At 37.1% G+C, this 19,476-nt stretch overlaps 2 protein-coding genes across 3 annotated transcripts in view; one reads left to right on the top strand and one right to left on the bottom strand.

Moving 5' to 3' along the window:
• The window catches only part of LOC133519578 (MYND-type zinc finger-containing chromatin reader ZMYND8-like), a 44,115-nt gene extending 29,276 nt beyond the window's left edge, over nt 1-14,839 (top strand). For both annotated transcript variants that reach the window (XM_061853602.1, XM_061853611.1), the window contains exons 16-20: nt 862-985; nt 1,363-1,483; nt 1,675-1,771; nt 5,289-5,395; nt 13,081-14,839. In XM_061853602.1, the coding sequence (XP_061709586.1) occupies nt 862-985; nt 1,363-1,483; nt 1,675-1,771; nt 5,289-5,395; nt 13,081-13,206 (575 nt within the window). In that variant the 3' untranslated portion in view covers nt 13,207-14,839. The remainder of the gene's footprint in view (nt 1-861; nt 986-1,362; nt 1,484-1,674; nt 1,772-5,288; nt 5,396-13,080) is intronic.
• A 1,794-nt stretch (nt 14,840-16,633) lies between these two features.
• Nucleotides 16,634-19,128, bottom strand: LOC133519593 (ribonuclease H1). Its single transcript, XM_061853620.1, has 2 exons — nt 18,133-19,128; nt 16,634-17,024 (listed from the first exon to the last, which is right to left on the bottom strand). Exons 1-2 carry the CDS (start codon nt 18,983-18,985, stop codon nt 16,834-16,836), a joined length of 1,044 nt encoding a protein of 347 aa, XP_061709604.1. The 5' UTR covers nt 18,986-19,128; the 3' UTR covers nt 16,634-16,833.
• Nucleotides 19,129-19,476: the final 348 nt, after the last annotated feature.

Here is a 19,476-nt window from a genome sequence, read left to right as displayed (position 1 = left end):
AAGACTAATCCAGATCGATTGGATACCCCCAAAAACCCCCATATACCAAATTTCAGCGAAATCGTTAGAGCCGTTTCCGAGATCACAGAAATCTATATATATATACAAGAATTGCTCGTTTAAAGGTATAAGATTAAAACATTCGTGTGATTTTATTAAGGAACTCACTTCGTTCGTTTCTTAAACCCATACTCGTGTATTTTAATGCCTTTTATTATGTAGAAGTCACATAAACTACGATAATAGACCGCGAGCCAGGGGCATATATCAGTCATCGCCTCCCGGTTGTCCCTCTGTCCGTCAAAGACCGCCAGTTGATCACATGAACCTGTAAAAAAAAACTATTTTTTCAGTCATCGCCTCCCGATTGATACTGTGTCAGATAATAGTTTAGATGCTATTATACTACTTTCGTTCCACTCGTAGAAGAACGCGGGCATAATGGTAACTCATCTGTTGCATGACTCACAAGTGCACGGCCGTAATAATGCAATCATCAAAAGTCGAAGTTACCTCCATCTCACTTTCTCTCGTCCGAGTTGCTTGAGCGACCAGTACTACAAAATGTTGTAGCCGTAAATTTGACTATGTAAGTAAATGACGCTGTACGGCGTTATACAATTTTTGTAACCTTTTGACGTAATTCACAAATGTCTGACCAGCGCCAAATATTCCTTTGTCTATTCTTGTCGTCCAAGTACCAAGTTTTCAATTTAACCATTTTACCACCACAGTCCGACTGTTTATTTTAAATAGAATCTAATAAAGTTTACTATCGCTTGTTATATAAAATAGTAGAGGCCGTTAAAGACCCGATTCCTATCATCATCCTCAGAGTTCCTGATTGTTTTACGATTTCAGAGGTGGCGCTAGTGGAGGTTCGAGCGGCGATGGATAAGGAGAAGACGCGCGCAGTGGCAGAGGCGCGTCGCCTCGCGCACCAGGAGCTCGAGGCCGCCGTCAAGAGTGCCAAGTCCAAGCAATGGTGAGCCCTGAGCAATGGTGAATGGTGACTTGGAGTTTGAGGCTTGATTTTTAGGGTTCCGTAGCCAAATGGCAAAAAACGGAACCCTTATAGATTCGTCATATCCGTTGACGATTTCCCGTTACGAGACGACTGGCGCCAGCTCAACTTCTCAAGGAAGCCTATCAAACCTTTGATGTTGAGTAGGACCTCGGGGAGATCTCTCGGAGATCCGAGATGTTTTGCCCTGTATGGAGCCACTGCATTCCAGCACCACATGTGAGGCTGTCTCTTCCGTCTCCATGCACCCTTGGCATAGGGGACTGTTTGTAACACCTGATATAAAAGTATAACGATGATATAATAAATGTGGTCTTACTCTATGGTTAATCACACAGGTGTGCCAACTGCAGCCAGGAGGCGCAGTTCTACTGCTGCTGGAACACCTCGTACTGCGACTACCCGTGCCAGCGCGCGCACTGGGGCCAGCACTATGCGCACTGCACGCAGCAGCGGACGGTACGCATTTTAAAGCCAGTGGCTGTGCTGCGTATCTACAACTACATTACAATATTATCTTAAATGTGGATACCTCCTCTTATCTTATATAGTTTTTTCCTTTTTTTATTTGTTCGGTGGCTTGTGCAGCGTCTTCATATAAATGTAGGTGCCGGTTATTATTTTTATACCAAACAATGTTGACATTACAGAATGCCTCCTCCCCGCCCACGGTGACTGCCAAAGTGACCTCGGCGATCACCCGAACGTTGAACTCTGAACAATCAATAAACAAATCTCCTGTTGCCGGTAAGATATATTTTATTAGCAGTTCTCATGTGTGTGTAAAAGTGTAAAGTACCTCTATTTCTCATCTCAGTGTAATGTCGGTTGCTTCCTCAGTTCTTTTCGTTGGTAGTCAGTATTTCTGTCAGTTGTGTAGAAATTAGCTCATCTACATGTGTAGGTACTTTCGTACTACATAATATTAGGTCTACTTGGGCGGTTTACAAGTTATTTTTTTGTTTGATTTCTTGTAACTTTCATAGTTTTTTGTTTTAACTTGCAAGCCGCCCAAGTAGACCTAATATTGTGTAGAAAAGTTTTAAAAGAAGGGAATGGAATCCAAAAAAATACATACTTTATAGTAATGAAAGTATATGTTTATTGCTTTCAATTTGGTATACAAGATAGTAATAGACTGGGTGTTATACTTGCAGCTTCTGATTCTGTTTTATACTGTTTTCTGATTCTTCAAAAATATCGAAACCTCCCGGCATTGTCTTGAACACTGTTAAATTTTAAACCTCCAGGTTTAAAATTTAACAGTGTTCTCCATTGGAACTATTGGGATTCTAATTTCCCTATTTGAATTTGACTCGTGTTTAATGCTCCGATTTTAGTCTACTCTGCTCTTTAAAATTAATAGAGTAATAATAAGTTCATATCAATCATATCTATTTACATTTTTTGACATTAAACAACAGTTGCTAGGTAACAACATTATGAATAAAGATAGGTCTTGACATACGAGATATATGCAACCTTCCTAATGTTGTATTCATGCCTTTAAATTGTACCAATTTTATAGTGACATCTGGTGATGTAGTTTGCACAATCGGTAGTCAATTTTACGCAAAAGTAGGTTATGGGATCCCATTAATAGAAATCGCCGCCAGCTTTATTAATGTTAACTACATTTCTATGTGTCAAGAAAACACGTGACGTGTAAATGTACATGTTTATGGTTCCGATTCAGGCCACAAGATGGCAGACCCTCCAACGCGCACGGTCCCTATAGTTTAGGATACTTGACGGATTCCTCTTGCTTTTTACAAGCTGTTTACTTTTGTTTTATTAAAGAAAAATCAATACAGCCGCCTTGAGAGGACGCCGAATATTAAACCATATTTTTTTATTCTAGCGTTAAATAAAATATATATCAGTAGATCCATAACTGGTACATAAGTGCTATGCAATACAAAGTTACTGAAATTATTGGAGGACAAATGTTTAGACTAACTAATGTAACAGTAATCTAATTTGACACATACAGTTTCTAGGATCCCTGTTTGCGTGTCTAAAAATTTGAGCTTCGGGGACCACGGGGATCAGACGGCATAAGGAAAATTATGCGACTTTTTTGTTTTTTTTTTCCTCTGTATATTGTGTATAGTGAATTGAATGCTTGTCAAAACAGACACCAAAAAGGTTTACAAAACTATGTCCCTAAAACGAAGCTATATCATAGATATATGTCTCGGAAGTCAAAAAGATGTATTAATCATCTTCTACTGACGTTAAATTCAAATAAAACTCGGAAAAATATATGATTGTCTTCTTCTTAGTCGTATACTCTTGTCAGAGTAGTCGTGGTCATTGCGGTAGTTTTAAGGCCTTTTTCATTGTTTCCCGTCATGCTTGTCTATTGATTGCCTACCGCACGCACAGATTGAAAGGTCACCGAGTGAGAGCTTTTACTTGGGCGGTCCATCGCATTGAGGGCCGCAATCTGGGCCTTGTGCCATCCACTCTGCCCTGAACGACCAGCCTCTCCATAGCGTCGTCTTTCCTGCGCGTAACGTGACCGTATTTATATATTTGTACTTTTTATTAACTTATTAACTTGTTCTCAAAATACTTGAGTTGTAATTTAAGGGTTCTCCAAATAAGATAATGCTAGAGTACACAAAAAAAGTCAAAAATTTCCAGAACGTTTCTTTTAGTAATAAGTTGATAAATAATAAATATAACTATTATAGGGACATTCTTACACGAATGGGGAAGGCGGCTGAAAGCTAATTGTAGATGGCGCCACTAGAGTTTGAGACAACTCCAGGTATCCATATTGGGATACCTTCCTCCAATTGAGGGGGGATTTAAATCTTCTCGGGTCAGAGGTGTAGGGTTAGAGCCGGTGTAGCTTTATTTGACTTTCATAAGCACATTGTAATATGCTTACTTGAATAATAAACTATCTTTATCTCTTTATCTTATCTTTATCTTAATGATTAATAAAACTTCATAATTAAACTGTCTGTATAAGTCTCTGTATCTGAGGTCGAGAAACTGTCGGATAAAGTTTCAAAGCCATTCAAAGAAAACTTTTGGTTTGACGGGAGCATGTAGGATATTTTCTTGTACGTAATAATCGTCTGTTTAACAAATTGATCCTCATGAAAAATATGGACGTCTGACTGTAACACAGGTAAAAGCACTTTTACGGGAACGCAAGGCATCCGTAAAAGGGGAAAAAATACCTCATAGAAAGGTTAAGACATACATACATATATATATTTATATTTATATTTAAATACATAGAAAACATCCAGGGCTCAGGAACAAATATCCATGCTGATTACACGAGTAAATGTACCAGTGGCGTGCCTAGAGTTTTGGAATAGGGCAAGCCGAAAGATATGTTTTCGTAATAACCTGTCCAATCTTCACTTTTCGCACTCAAATGCATTTGCTAGCCAGTCAAGACGAACTAATCATAGCGCACTGAGGTACTTACTATACCTACTAAATATAATTTTACAAACATCAGCAATTATAAACTTACCTTTATCGCGCCTGATAAATTATATAAGTTTAACAACTTAACCTTGCCTTCATTGAGTAACACGAGTTCTTTTCGCGCGCGGTTTAAAAATAATCTATATTGATCTTATCACTACGTAATTTAAGTAAGGCAAGCCCGGCTTTTGGGCTTGTATGGAAGAACCGCCACTGCTGGTAGCAGTTATAAATTTGAATTCAGAATTATCGCCCAGCCAGATGAATAAAGATCTGCAGTCGAGCATTCTGAAGGTGGCAAGCATCAAGAGTAGTCGATATTTGTGATTGAAGAAAAAATATATAATATCAGAAATCTACGTCTGCGTTTATATTCCCCACCACAGATAGACCGCATTCCCCCGTTACAGTACACACTTCCCATGATGGCTGCGATTCCTCGTGGTCCCCAAATATCAAATGATTTGGACATGAAAAACGGGCCTTTATAGATACTAAATTTTAGGACTGATCCAGAGATTTTGAGGTTGGTCCTATTCCGATCGTGCTATATTATGTCCAGCATAGAATCATCTTGTTCAAGGGTCTGACGGGCTTATAGTAGAAAAACTCCAAATAAAATATATGAGACGTGTAATCTGTCTTGTGGTACAGGAATAAGTAAAGTGACATGCAAATTTTGGCAATATCTTAAATTAATACGAGAGGAGATTGACCTCTGTGGCGCTTTGCTATAGTATTTGCGCAGGCGCTTCATGGATCTGATTTTAACCCGAACACATCTATACAAGTTAACTTTTGGTCGCAGTGAGCGCGGCGGATGAAGGCAACGGGCACGCGGCAACGAAGAGCGCGGGCGCCTCGCCGCAGTCCGCGGCCCCGACGCACGCCGCGCCGCTGTTAGCCAACAAGCAGGTAAATAAACAGAGATCGGCGGGGGTGAGCTGTTTTTACGTCATTAATGTCATGTAGCTGTGTCTTGTAGATGTTAATATGGATATTGTAGCAAAATTGCTACATATATGTATCAACATCTGTCGGTTTATTTTTGAACTTCTCCAGCGACTAGCTGCCAGCTTGCTCAGTTCTCTTTCTGTTGTCTCTCTATGCGGTTTCATAATTCAGGCGTTGATGATTAGATGGCGCTGTATCACATTGGTCGTTGAAGGAGCTTGTTTTTCCTTTTGGCCTATTTTGAATGTGATTTATGGCAGGCTGAAAATAAATAGTTACTATTGAGGGGGCCTTTTTTTTAATAAAAAAAAATGGAAAGGTTTTCGAAAGATGGAATTGAGGTTTTTGTTTTTGAAAAAGAACGTGACAAAAAGATTTGCGGCAGAAGAGCAAAGTCAAGTTGGTTGATTGTTTGCCATTTTTTATTGTTGATTAAAAAGCATTGGAAGATATTTGCGTAAAGTTCCACCGAAAGAGTGTTTGTGAGTGCTATCCTGTGTTCCTCTAGCCGCCGCCGCCGGCCGCTAGCCGGTTTTCCTCTTTGAAACTCAGGGGCGTTTCAGTCAGTTCTGGCCACGTGAATTTTCACCAGCAACAACTTGTGCAATAACGTGTGGCGTATTTGCCGCCAAGGCTCAGGGGCACGTAATTTTTTGACCCTCCCGTCGATTCCCAATTCCGGGAGGGCTCCAACAAGACCACCAGCTGAGGACCCGGGCCCGTCTAACACGAGGCTCGCCAGGTGACATCGGGGTTTGCTACCGTTAAGCGCGGACCTCAATTTAACCCATTCGCAACGGAATTCAAGTTTTCATCGATATTCAATCTAAATTTGTTTTTAAAGTCCTAACCCTTTCTTTATTCTGATTTGCCCTCTCCAAATTGTTAACGATTTATTGTGTACTTACGCTCCTTTTTTACTTTTGTTAAATTCCTGTAGATGTCTGCAACCCGCATTTTTCTTAAATTATAAATTTTCTAAATTCCAAAAACTGCTCCAATAGTCGAGTCATTACATTTTCGGCGTGAAAAGTAGGTTTCCTTCATATACTTTTTTTTCAACCATCACTCCATTTCATTCGGCCCATTTATACATTTTTTTTTCCTCAGCCAATTTTATCACCCGATTTTTTATTTTTCTATATTTCAATAACCTTTATGCGGAGAGCAGGGATCACCTTAATATTGTTTGGGAAACTTTGATTTATGTTATATTTTTGTTGCATAATTGTTTAAAATTAAAACGTATTCTGCGAAGTGACATTGTTTTACTTCAATATGTAGTATCCATATATAAAATAATATTAAAAGAAGACAAGAATGAAATGATTAAACTAAAATTAAAATTCATTACAAAACGAGTGCTAAGCTTTTTTATTTATTGTAAATTTAATTTTATGAGCTATTGTAATAAATAACTATAAGTTTTTCTATATTTTTAATTTGTTTCGCCTTGAGTTTAATATCCATATGTATATAGAAAAAGATCTTTCTACATCCACTGATGTGAGTGGAGTGAAATTGTACATTAAAATGTTGTCCACGTCTGTTGCTTCCGAAAGTTTTACGACATATTTCCTAAAAAAATCGAAGTCTTAAACAGATTGATTGCCTATCTAAAAAGGCTTGATAATATCATTTGTCTTACCTTTTTAGTATCATATGGATATACAATATATTTATATTATCTAAGGAAGCTTGCTTTAATACTAGATGAGACTTTTTTCTCACTTAAGCAGAAAGTTGTGGAAAATACATTAATCACATTCCGTAGGCTTTGATTGCGACGCGACCTAAAGTTTTTAGCGGAAAGGCAGCCGAAATTAAATAATTTATTCAGTTTATAATTATTAATTACATATGGGGCAGTTACCATTAAATGACAAGCTATGTCCATGTTATTCCAAAAACTGGACACAGCTCACCCCCGCCGATCTTTGTCAATAATAGGTACCTACGATGGCCCACACTGTTAAACGTCCATCGGTGGACCTTATTACAAAAGTGGACGGTTAAGAGTGTTGCTGTTTGTACAATACCTAAGCTTTTGTTCAAATTTAAGTTAAAAATTGATTCAAACCTAAACTATACTTAATGCATATACTTAAAAAAGGATAATATTTTATTACATCCTTTTTGAAGTCGGCTTTCTTTTTGTTTGTAAAAAAAAAAAAACGAAAATAACGATGTATAAAATGTGAAACGTTATTCGACTAAACATTCCGTAGACGAAAAGATTACTCTACCAAATGAAAACCGTCCAATAATAGTTTTGCTAATTTACACAGAAGCGAACTGTACCCCTAGTGTAACTAAATTCGATTTCCAAACGTGACGTACGCGTTTGCGTTTAGTCTCATTTTGTATTGGATTTCGAAAGAGCGCGCCAAGCGGGACGTTTTGGAAACTCAAAATTCTATACAAAATGAGACTTAACGCAAACGCGTTCGTCACGTTATGATGTCGATCAAAGTTACACTAGGGGTACGGAACTGTATGTGAACCAAGAGTCTGCGTAACGTTAGTCGACCAAAAATTACACCTCAATCATACATCACTCTGCGAAACGATGTTCGGCGAATCGTTGTCTGCGAATCGATAATCGGCAAAATAATTGTCGGAGAATCATTAGGTACCCAACCTACGCATCATACCCAGTGGTAGAACTGCACCTGACGCCAACGACGTCGCGCATGTTGGCGGAGCTTATACCCCTCACCGCACCACCCGCTGCAAAAGATCGAGCGCGCAGAACTATGCGTTTGAAATAGAATTTCGCTTGCTCGCGCACGCAACGCGTCACAGCTCCGTCTAGCAACATAACTTGCCCCTCACTGACTATACGGATGAGAGCGGGGTACACAGAAAAAAAATAGTTCTCCAGCCAAGTAAATACTCTTGTGTCAAGACATTTTGTGTTTCCTATATAAGGAAACAATAAAATTCTTGCGTCAAGATATAAAATATTTCAAAGTTTATTATTTACTTAAGCTAAAAAAATAATTTCTCTATCCGAGCTATAAAAAGTTTTTTTTTAAAAAGCTCATTATTCTCACCAAGACCGTTTACGTTTTGTTTTAAGTATTGTATTTTTTAAATTGAACCTAAGTGTCTTAGTGCAATACTTAAAGAACTTGTGCCAAGAAACTTTGTTTCTTGGGGTTAGATACTCATAATTGAATTGAGAATTATATTTCTCCATAAAAACAAGAAAAAGCATTGGTTCAAGAGTACGTTACTCAATGTGAAATATGATATTATTTATATCTAGAGCTGAAATGTCTTAGCGCCAAGTTTAGTACGTCTTGAATAAAGAATTAATTTTCTTAAACCAAAGTTCTAAACTTTTCAATAATCCTCTTCATCTTCTTCTTCTTCCTCGCGTTGTCCCGGCATTTAGCCACGGCTCATTTGAATGAGCCGTGGCAACTGCTCTGGGGTCCCCGCTTGGAAACTAATCCCGAGAATTGGCCTAGTATTTGCGAAAGCGAGTGTCATCTGACCTTTCAACCCAGAGGGTTAAAAACCTGGCCTTATTGGGATTAGCACGATTACCTCACGATGTTTTCCTTCATCGAAAAGCGACTGCTGAATATCAAATGTTCGTACATAAGTTCCGAAAAACTCATTGGTACGAGCCGGGGTTTGAACCCGCGACCTCCGGATTGCAAGTCATACGCTCTTACCGCTAGGCCACCAGCGCTTTTGTCCTCTTCGTCAAATATATTGATACTATTTTATGTAAAAGTCTCAAGGCATAATTTTGGTGCTTTTTCTTTAAAATAGCTTTGGCTCTTGACTGTATATTGACAACATCAAACCAAGAATTAATCGTTCTTGCGTAAAAACTTAAGTCTCAAAGAAAAATTTTGGTGCTTCTTCTTTGAAATAGCTTTGGCTCTTGACTGTAGGTTGAAAACATTAAACCAAGAATTTATTGCTCTTGTCTAAAAACTTTAAAGTCTCAAAGGAAAATTTTGGTGCTTCTTCTTTGAAATAGCTTTGGCTCTTGACTGTAGGTTGAAAACATCAAACCAAGAATTAATGTCTCTTGTATAAAAACTTAAAAGTATGAAACTAAAGTTTTGGTGCTTCATTTTTTAAATAGCTTTAGCTCTTGACTGTATATTGAAAACATCAAACCAAGAACTAATCGCTCTTACCTAAAAACTTAAAAGTCTCAAAGGAAAATTTTGGTGCTTCTTCTTTGGAATTGGGTAATATTTTTGGTTTGAGGAAGAGTTACTCAAGATAAAACCGTTTTTTAAGAGCGTGCTCTCTTCATCTCTTCGTGCATCTCTTGCTAAGACGTTTTTTTTCTTGCGGCGAATAATTAATATCTTAACTCAAATCACTACCATTCGCTTTAAAAATGTGTAAAGATAAAACTAAATAATTTTTATTCTCCTTTAAAAAATTATGTTGTTTTTAACTCAAGACATATTTATTGGACTAAGCAATTTATTATTTTAATCAAGCAATCGTGCGCAAGAGAGTTTTGCGTTTTGAATTAAGATATCTTTTTTATCTGTGTAATGGTAGGAACCTAGGCGGGATTTAGGCTTATTTTTTTAGGAATTGAACTTTCTCAAAGACACCGGTATTCTGACTAACTCCATTCCGGTGATAATCAATATTTAATTTTTATCTTATAAGGCCCTTACGAGCGTGTACACTTGCCTTAGGGCCTGTTTACATATTGATTAGTGTTTAGTATGAGATAATATATTTGCTACTAAACGTAAATACTATCTTTGACGATTATTGTTCGAAATAACATTGATATGTCACAGTTTCCCATTGTTTGGTTGAGTTAAATGGAATGCCCGTGTTACAACAACGCTATATGCAACATTTAATTACTTTTTATAAAAATATAATAATAAAAAAAATAAAAATTATGAAGTTTTTTTTTTTAACTATGGCATTTAGTTTCCCTTAACGTTCTTACCGATACCCGGAAGTTAACGGAATTCAATAAAAACACGGTGTATATTTTGTTCCGTTCAAGTTCAGAGTAACTTACTTTTACGGTATTTTGCGGGAGGAGGAACCGTAATTTCCCCGTAGTTCTATAGATCTAATATTTTTTGACCGAATTTGAATCGTCCGTTTCCATGGGATAGGAAGTACCCATTTTAGGCTACGTCGCTCTTTTTATTTGTTTGCAGGTGATATTATTATAGTAAATGTAGACAGTACTGTTTAGAAATATGTATTTTCAACACACTTGCTCAAAACGACGTTTTTATTCCACCGATATTTGGCTCATAATGCTATATATTAAACACGCGTGCTTTCGTAGTTTTTCATTATATTATTCGACTGAGTTAAGTAGGTAACTGATTGCTAATAATATGCATGTAAACGGAGCCTTCTTAATTTGGTCGAGTAATACATTTTTTTTACCAACTATTAGGTTTCAAATGTTAGTTCAAAGAGGTTTTATCACACCAAACATAATTTATAGATTAAATTATCTCGTAATTTACATTAATGAATAAATATAACATTTTATCGATTTGATGATCGAATAGAAATACGAAAATATTAGCTTTTTTACATTTTTTAAATTGGCTGTTTGTCGTTTTCGTTCGCGCCTTTGCCTTGCGCGCGCAATGGAATCGTGCGAAAAAAAAATAACGCGCCAGCCATTTTCCGTATTTGTCATATAATGAGAATAGTTTTGCATGTTTTTAGTTAATATATTGAAGAAAATGTCATTTTCAAGGATTGAAAATGAAGAATACATAAAATGGACGCTACCAGTAATACTAATAGAGGCAAGAGCCGAGTAGGATAGCCTTTTACCATCAAAATCGGGTGAAAAATAATTGGCGGCATATGAAACTTTTATTCAAAGGAAAATCAGCAAAAACGCCCAGTAATTCTTGGAAAATGTGTTGGTACGTTGGTAGCTTACTTGAATGAATTGGCGAATAAGTGCCTACAAACCCAGCACGTAGCAGCAACAGCAGAGCTGTAAACTAGCGCGCAATAAGAAAGCCGATGTGGGTAATGACCAATGCACACGCGTTTCATACGACGTTTTTCAGCAAACTTGCGAGGAAAAAACAAAATGTATGATTTGTTTTTGTCAAAACAGTAAAAGTACAATTTTAAAATGGTGACTTACAGTTTTAACATCGAATAATTGCACCAAAGCGTGCTTGGCTTGTAGGCACTTATTCGCCAGTTCATTGAAGTAAGCTACCAACACGTTTTCAAAAAAGACTAGGCGTTTTTGCTGATTTTCCATTGAATAAAAGTTTCATATGCCGCCAATTATTTTTCACCCGATTTTGATGGTAAAAGGCTATCATTCTCGGCTCTTGCCTATAGTAGTATTACTGGCAGCATCAATTTTGTGTTCTTTATTTTCAATGCTTGAAAATGACATTTTCGTTAATATATGAACTAAAAACATGCAAAACCATTTCAATTTTATGACAAATACGGAAAATGGCTGGTGCGTTATTTCTTTTACGCACGATTCCAATGCGCGCGCAAGGCAAAGGCGCGAACGAAATCGAACGAAAATGTAAAAAACCGGCCAAGAGCATGTCGGGCCACGCTCAGTGTAGGGTTCCGTAGTTACTCTTCCGTCACAATAAGCTAAACTGGAGCTTAAAGTATAGTAAATTGTTAACCAAGGGATGACACGGTACCTTCCACCCGAGTTAAACAAATAGGCATATTTGCATAATCAGTACCTAATTAAAGTAAGTCTTTTTAATATGAAGGGAAAACTTTTTGCTATAACTCAAAAACAGCTAAACTGATCATGTCCGCTATAGTTTTCATTTAATGTCTTTCTTAAGCTCTACTTCCACGATTTTTTTCATATTTTTTGGACCTATGGTTCAAAAGTTAGAGGGGGGGGGGGGACACATTTTTTTTTTCTTTCGGAGCGATTATCTCCGAATATATTCACTTTATCAAAAAATGTTTCTTGAAAACCCCTATTAGTTTTGAAAGACCTTTCCAACGATACCCCACACTCTAGGGTTGAAGCGAAAAAAAAAAATTCACCCCCACTTTACGTGTAGGGGAGGTACCCTAAAAAACATTAAATTTTTAGATTTTATTGTACGACTTTGTCGGCTTTATTGATTTATATATCCATGCCAAATTTCAGCTTTCTAGCACTAACGACCACGGAGCAAAGCCTCGGACAGACAGACAGACAGACAGACAGACAGACAGACAGACAGACGGACATGGCGAAACTATAAGGGTTCCGTTTTATGCCATTTGGCTACGGAACCCTAAAAAGCAAATATTTTCAAATTTCTATTCGACGGATGGAGATCCAATGTCATTTACGAGATAAATTAATCTATAAATTATGCTTGGTGTGATAAAACCTCTTTGAACTAACATTTGAAACCTAATAGTTGGCTTAAAAAAATGTATTACTCGACCAAATTAAAAAGGCTCCGTTTCCATGCATATTATTAGTAATCAGTTACTTCTTCGGATAATATAATGAAAAAGCATAAGTGTTATAATATACGGAAAAAGCACGCGTGTTTAATATCTAGGATTATGAGCCAAAAATCGGTGGAATAAAAACGCCGTTTTGTGCAAGTGTGTTGAAAAATGCTATTATAACACATAATGTACACTCGTGGTATTATTGACAGTTGATGAATAACGATGAGAACACGGCGAAGCGAGTGGTGACGTCGGGCGGGTTCCTGATCTTGGGCGCGGGCGCGGGCGCGGCGGCCGCGGCGGGAGACGCGCGCCGCGCGCCCCGCCGCGACTGAGGCACGCTCTCACTCACCGGCATCTACCTCCTCGAACCCTGAACATTGCCCACGAGTAGATAATGGTGCGACTCTCTCCAGTTGAAACGTTTTATATTGGCATATCTACGTTAAAATAGATATTCAATCTGTTTCTGTCGATTCAAACTTGAAACTTCCCTATTATTTAAGATAAACTGTACAGTGATACTAACATATTGATTTGGGAAATTAGGTATAGACTAAGCGAACTCGACTGACATTGTGTAAAGATTGATTAGTGAATTGTGATGGCTTGACGGAGCCGCGGCGGGCGCCGCCGACGTTGGGAGCGGCCAACTCCTAAAGCGGCCCTTTGAAGGAAAATTTGTAGTAATTTGGTTTTTATATTATTTCTGTAAATTTGCGTATTTTTAAAGAACGTAGTGATATCGTTCGGATAGTACATGATTTATTCTAGAAACACTACCTAAATGACTATAAATGGTACCTATGTTAGAATCATGTTGAATCGAAAAGTTCAAAATACACTAAAGTATTTTCTAAATAATTTTGAATTATCAATACGTGTATCATACACTGAATTGTAATTCTACTCTACTGTCATAAGTTTGTATATATAAAATTACCTAAATGTGTAATGCTTCATAGAGAGCATAAGCACTGCCCGAGTAACAACTTAGAGCTGTCTGGCGACATACCAATTCAGTACCATCATAATAGTTGTTGTTGGCGATCAGTACGTTGGACGTGCCGTCCGGGCGACGGGCACGAGCGAACCGATCAGAGTCGATTCAAACGGCAACGTGGACTCATACTTAGGCATGATGATTTCTACCTGACCTAAGGCTCATTTAGACGGGTCGAGAACCTGGCGGTATGTCATCGGTCGGCTGTATTGGATGTAACCTCAATAGTCCGCAATGTAACTAAAATCGCATGCGAGTTCGCGCGCCATCTAAAGGAGCCCTTAGTTTACTACCTGGAACATTATATATGATGATAGTGTCTCGTAATTATGAATACGAGTAAATAGTCTGCAGCTAAACGCTCGTTACGCTATTCAGTGTACTATTAAATATTATTAAGACTGCTAATTTTTAAGTTAACTCGAAATGCATAGAATGTTTGTTTTGTTGTTCAGCAATTCTTACTTATTGATTGCTGTGGATTTTAATTTGAAAATGTTGATAGTCAAAATACTTGGTCTCATTGCTTCACGTTTCCATAAAAAACAAATAGTTCAGTGTTGTGTTCATTTCTACTGTAGTTTTGACGAACGATTAACTATTATATTATTTCGTGTATTTTAAATTTTTATCAAATCGAAAAATGCTGTATTACTTTTGTTTTTTATTTGAAAGTATCATTAATTCCTTACATGTGACTTTTTATTTGGTTTCAATCAATTTTATCGAACGTAATATATCAAGCACGTCTCTATAACAGTTTACAGTAGAACATAGATGTGTCTTGTAATATTTCACCAGCCCAGTCAAAACATCCTGTGCAATAAGTGATTAAATTGATCAAGTGTTTTTACAGGAATCGCCTTGCTGTTTTATTTTGTAAATTATTGGTGAAAGCCAGCAAGGATTAGTATATGAGGTACTAGTGTCTTTTGGATTCAATAAAGTAACAGTCCGATTAATAAGTTTTTTATTACTTCCCTAAAGTATCAGTATAACTGAAAATATGTAGGTAAACATATCCTTTCGTTGTCACGTCAGACTCGCTAATCTAAGGAGTAATAAGACATGTAGTATTTAATGCAATAACTAAGGAATCAAAAGCCAGAAAGGGTCTAGCAGGCTAAGCTAACTAGAGGTGCCCCCAACGTCGGATTTGGTCATTCTTTCAGGTGGTGTACTGGCAAGTCCAGGCGCGGATACAAGGGGGGGGGGGGGGCATAGGGGCAATGGCCCCCCCCTAAAACCCTGGCTCTCACATTACTAAATTGAGTAACATTTTTTTTTACCTTATTTTCTGTGCAAAAATATATGATTTTCTCAAAATGGCCCCCCCCTAAGCAAAATCTTGTATCCGCGCCTGGGCAAGTCCTAAGAATCTATGCTTAATATTAGTCCACGATCTTCTTTTGTTTTCGAGTTATTCAGGATAATGTAAAATAATCAGCGTATCATTGAAAGTGGCATATTTTGTAAACTGTTCAAGTTAGATTAACGAAACAAAATTAGTAAGCATAGAGTGTTCTTAGGACTTACCAGTACACCACCTGAAAGAATGAACAATCCGTCAGTGGTGGGGTCCAGAAATGGAGAGACTCCAGCAGACAACCAGGAGACTCTTCAACAGGGCCATGAACACAACGGCCGAAGTGGACTGGGATAACTGCTATAAAGCCAAGGCCAGGTGCAAAAAAAGACTGCGGTACTGGAGATCCCTATCATGGAGGAACTTCTGCAGCAGTTAGAACCGAGCAAAGCTCGGTCGCCCAGGTACTATATATATATATCCCCTCGTCAATGTAATTTCATTCAATTTGCTATCTAGTGGCAAACATCAAAGTAGTTTATCTTTTACTTGTGACGTACAAGTTTGAGCAATGCGAGACAATCAAATTGTTAATGAGTATTTATGTTTTCATTAAAATAAGCATATTAATCTACTTAGCTTTATTTACAGGCCTTTAATAGTAAACATTACTAAACATAAGCACTACATGGCCTGCAATATAAAAAAATACGGTTTGAAGTGACAGACCATTACGGGTATATTCTTAGAACTACGTGGTACTTTGGTTATATAACGGCGATCGACTGTTGGTTGTTGGTGTATTTTTTCTCATTTTAACCGTTAACATGTTATGCCCATTACTATTCCTTTTGTGTACGTATATTTAGAATCTGTCTCCGCCTCCAATTCGTGCGATAAGGACAAATGCAGCTCGGACTAAAATTCACACGCAAAAATGTCAAAAATAGAGGTTTCGCTCTCAACTGTTTCCTCCTCCAAAACGCAACCAATCATTATGAAATTTTGGAAACTGCAAGAGGAAGAAATAATCTATGCCGCTATGTTTTGATTTTTTGGATATTTGTTGTCATATTTGTATACTGTGTTTTTTTTTTACAGCCAATTGAATTGAGCCGTTTTTGTGATTTTCGAGGCGCTGTAAGTTTCTTCAAAATAAAATTATCCAATAAAGCAAAACATATCGGCACAGATATTGATGATATTGATCTTGTTTGAAAAAATCATTGCTCTAGGTTAAAAATCCAGGGAGGAAACAGTCGAGAGCGTTTGTATGGAAAAAACGCAACTAGGAATTCCTCTTAATAACATGGCATAATAGTCAAGTAAATAAAATGTTAACTTATCAGAAAGTAGGGAAATCCAGAAATCCTTCTCTTTTTAACTTCATAAACAAAATTAGCTTAAATTTTATATAAATGTAACAGAAATGAGGAAAAATTAAAAGCCTATATTAAATCATTATATAATTAATAGATAAACCAAAATTTTAATGTTTTCTTTTCAAACAAAAGGTAATTTCATTATGGGTTCTGAATAAGGTGTTACTTTTAGAAACAAATTAAAACTAGTGGCAAAAACCCATGGCTTGACATTTTACTAAACATGTGTAACAATCATTCTGGTCTAAGCACTAGTCCTAAACACACTCAATCATTCATTGTACATGGCTGCGCCAGCTTTTGCTAACTTATCAGCCATCTCATTGCCATGTTTTCCATTGTGTGCTTTAACATAATTCCATCTAATTTCAAGTTTGTGCATGACACTGTCTAGCTCCTTGAAATCTATTTCATTTTTTACAGCCTTTCCAGATGGTAATTTCCATCCTCTTTTTTTCCAACCTGAAAAAAATAATAATAACATGCTTGTTACTCTTGTTAGTTTTCTGTGAAAAACTTTGTTCATGGAACACTTATAGGATCACTTTGGTCTTGCAAATTGGTCAAATGTGGTTTTCTAAGAGACTGTTTGATGTATATAGTTCTTTACACAATATTGTCAGTATAAACCATAATGTATTTGAGTGTCAAAAGTATAACTATGCAGACAAACTAATTAACTTATAAGCGGGTAGCTTATTTTAGCATGCAAAAGTTACATTTTGCTTGATTATTCACACATTCAATGCCGAAATCCGGACTATTGGGTATTTTATGACTTTGTTCCCAGCCGAGACAGTCCGATAGTCGGGATTGTTGTAGTTTCATGACTCCATTTTTGTGGCCTGGCTCGGATGTCTTGTTTGGCTTGGTGGCATTGAATATGTTAGCAAAGATATAAGATAATAAGATATAAGAGGCGTGAAATTGAAGACAATTTCGTACTTCAAATTTAAAAGGTAAAACGAGATAGTGCTGTACAGCTCCATACATTTTGCGGTAACTCTGATTGTCAAAAGTTGACATTTGACAATTCAGTAACCACAAAACATATGGTGCAGTACAGCACCATGTGGTTTGGATGTCAAATTAAGGGGCACGTTTTTTTCTTAGACTTTACCTCTCTATTGCAATCTATTTTCTTTGGTATTAAGTTACTATATAAATTACAAATAATTTCGTTGGTTAATTTTGATTGACTTTTAAATTTTTCCAAGGTGTTATGCTCAGTGATCGGAACTATGGGAGTAAAACTTTAACAAAACTTATCAAGCGGACGTAAAAAGAGTGCTTATAGCCTTAAACATATTCGAATATCTATGAATGTAAATATTTTTATGGCTGTAAGTACTATACTATTCCTATCTCTATGGACATGAATATTTTTAGGGCTGTATGCACTATTTTATGTCCGCTTAACAAGTTTTGTTAAAGTTTTACTCCCGTAGTTCCGATCACTGGTTATGCTAGATAATTGTCTTATTTCGAGATCTAATTTAATTCTGCTGATAAATGCATAAAATACAAGAACAAGTTATACTATAAATAAGAAAAAATACATTATTTTTACCAGGCATCCATTTGGTAACTGCATTGATGAGAAATTGTGAATCTGTATTAATAGTTAGTTTCTTGATTCCGTTTTGGAGTGCAAGCTGGATGGCAAGTGTTGCTGCTTGAATTTCACCACAGTTATTGGTGGCTCGGCCAGAGACTGGCTGGCTTCTGTTGAGTGGGTGTTCGTCAGACCAGTACACCCCAAGACCAGCTCGAGCACCCTGCTTGCCATTGTCCGAGCAAGCACCATCTGTATACACTTGTACATAACCCTCACTATCTATCACGTATTCAGCATGTTTACATTGTTTTGGCTGTGGTGGCTTGGTTAAAATAGTTTGTTTAACTTTGGGACTGGGACCTGCTGCTGGAGGATTCTTGTAAACCTTATCTATGCCTTTGGAAAAACTCTTTATACGTCTCTCTAGATCGTTCATTTGCTTATTTAATTTAGTATCTAGGTCGTCATCGGATGAATCGGGGAAAGTCTGATCGAGCAAAAAGATTTTGTTCTTATAATAATTGGTCTTGGGCGATGTGCCATAAGATCTCTTAAGATTTTTACTGGTGCCGCTTTGATAATTATTGGAAGTGAATTTGTTTCCATAGCTACCACTGTCGTTAGAATTAGAACGGATGAATTCATTAGCGTCTGATTCAGTGTTGAACTTTTTGTATTTTGCGTTAGGGAAACCTTTAACTTCTGCTTCGCAATCAGCCCAGGAATCATAAATACCTGTACTACGGCCTCTTGCAACGGCGTAAAACGGCATTTTTACGATTTTCGATGTCTTGCAGATGAAGTATTCACTAGTTCTGGTATTATCTAAGCAGATCTTTAGCGTTTCTCGTAAAATTCCCGACATTCGGTAAATTGTGTTTATCCATTATCTTTTCCATAGATGTTAGGATCCAAAGAGCATATAATCACTACGTTCTAAGAGACGGAACTTCATACTACGTACTTAAGTGTCAAACGGTTTGGTTTGACGTCTGACGAACGAGGGTTAAGCCTACCAACATAATGGAAAGCTTTTATATAAAAAAATATTTATCTTAGAATCAATGTATATTTCACCACACCAGCTGGCTCTCTTGAATATTCAAAAACTGATGAGAAAGTTGCATTTTATCCACATGTGGGGCAAAGCAATCTGATGCAAATTTGAAGTTGTGTCCTTAAGTCGGCTGCTAGAATTGACTTTTAAAGGATGATTTTGAATGATACAGTATTAAATGACGTTCATTTGGTTTTGGTTTGGTTTGATTTTGTGTGATATTTAACAGTTATTATTTTCCTCGCGTTGGTGTGGTGAAAAATGTTGTGTTTCACTCGATGGCATAATTTGTTTGACCC

This window comes from Cydia pomonella, chromosome 1 (assembly GCF_033807575.1).
Source record: "Cydia pomonella isolate Wapato2018A chromosome 1, ilCydPomo1, whole genome shotgun sequence".
Classification (NCBI taxonomy): domain Eukaryota; kingdom Metazoa; phylum Arthropoda; class Insecta; order Lepidoptera; family Tortricidae; genus Cydia; species Cydia pomonella.
The sequence above is the reverse complement of the archived record's forward strand: the minus strand, read 5'-3'. Positions and strand labels throughout refer to the sequence as shown.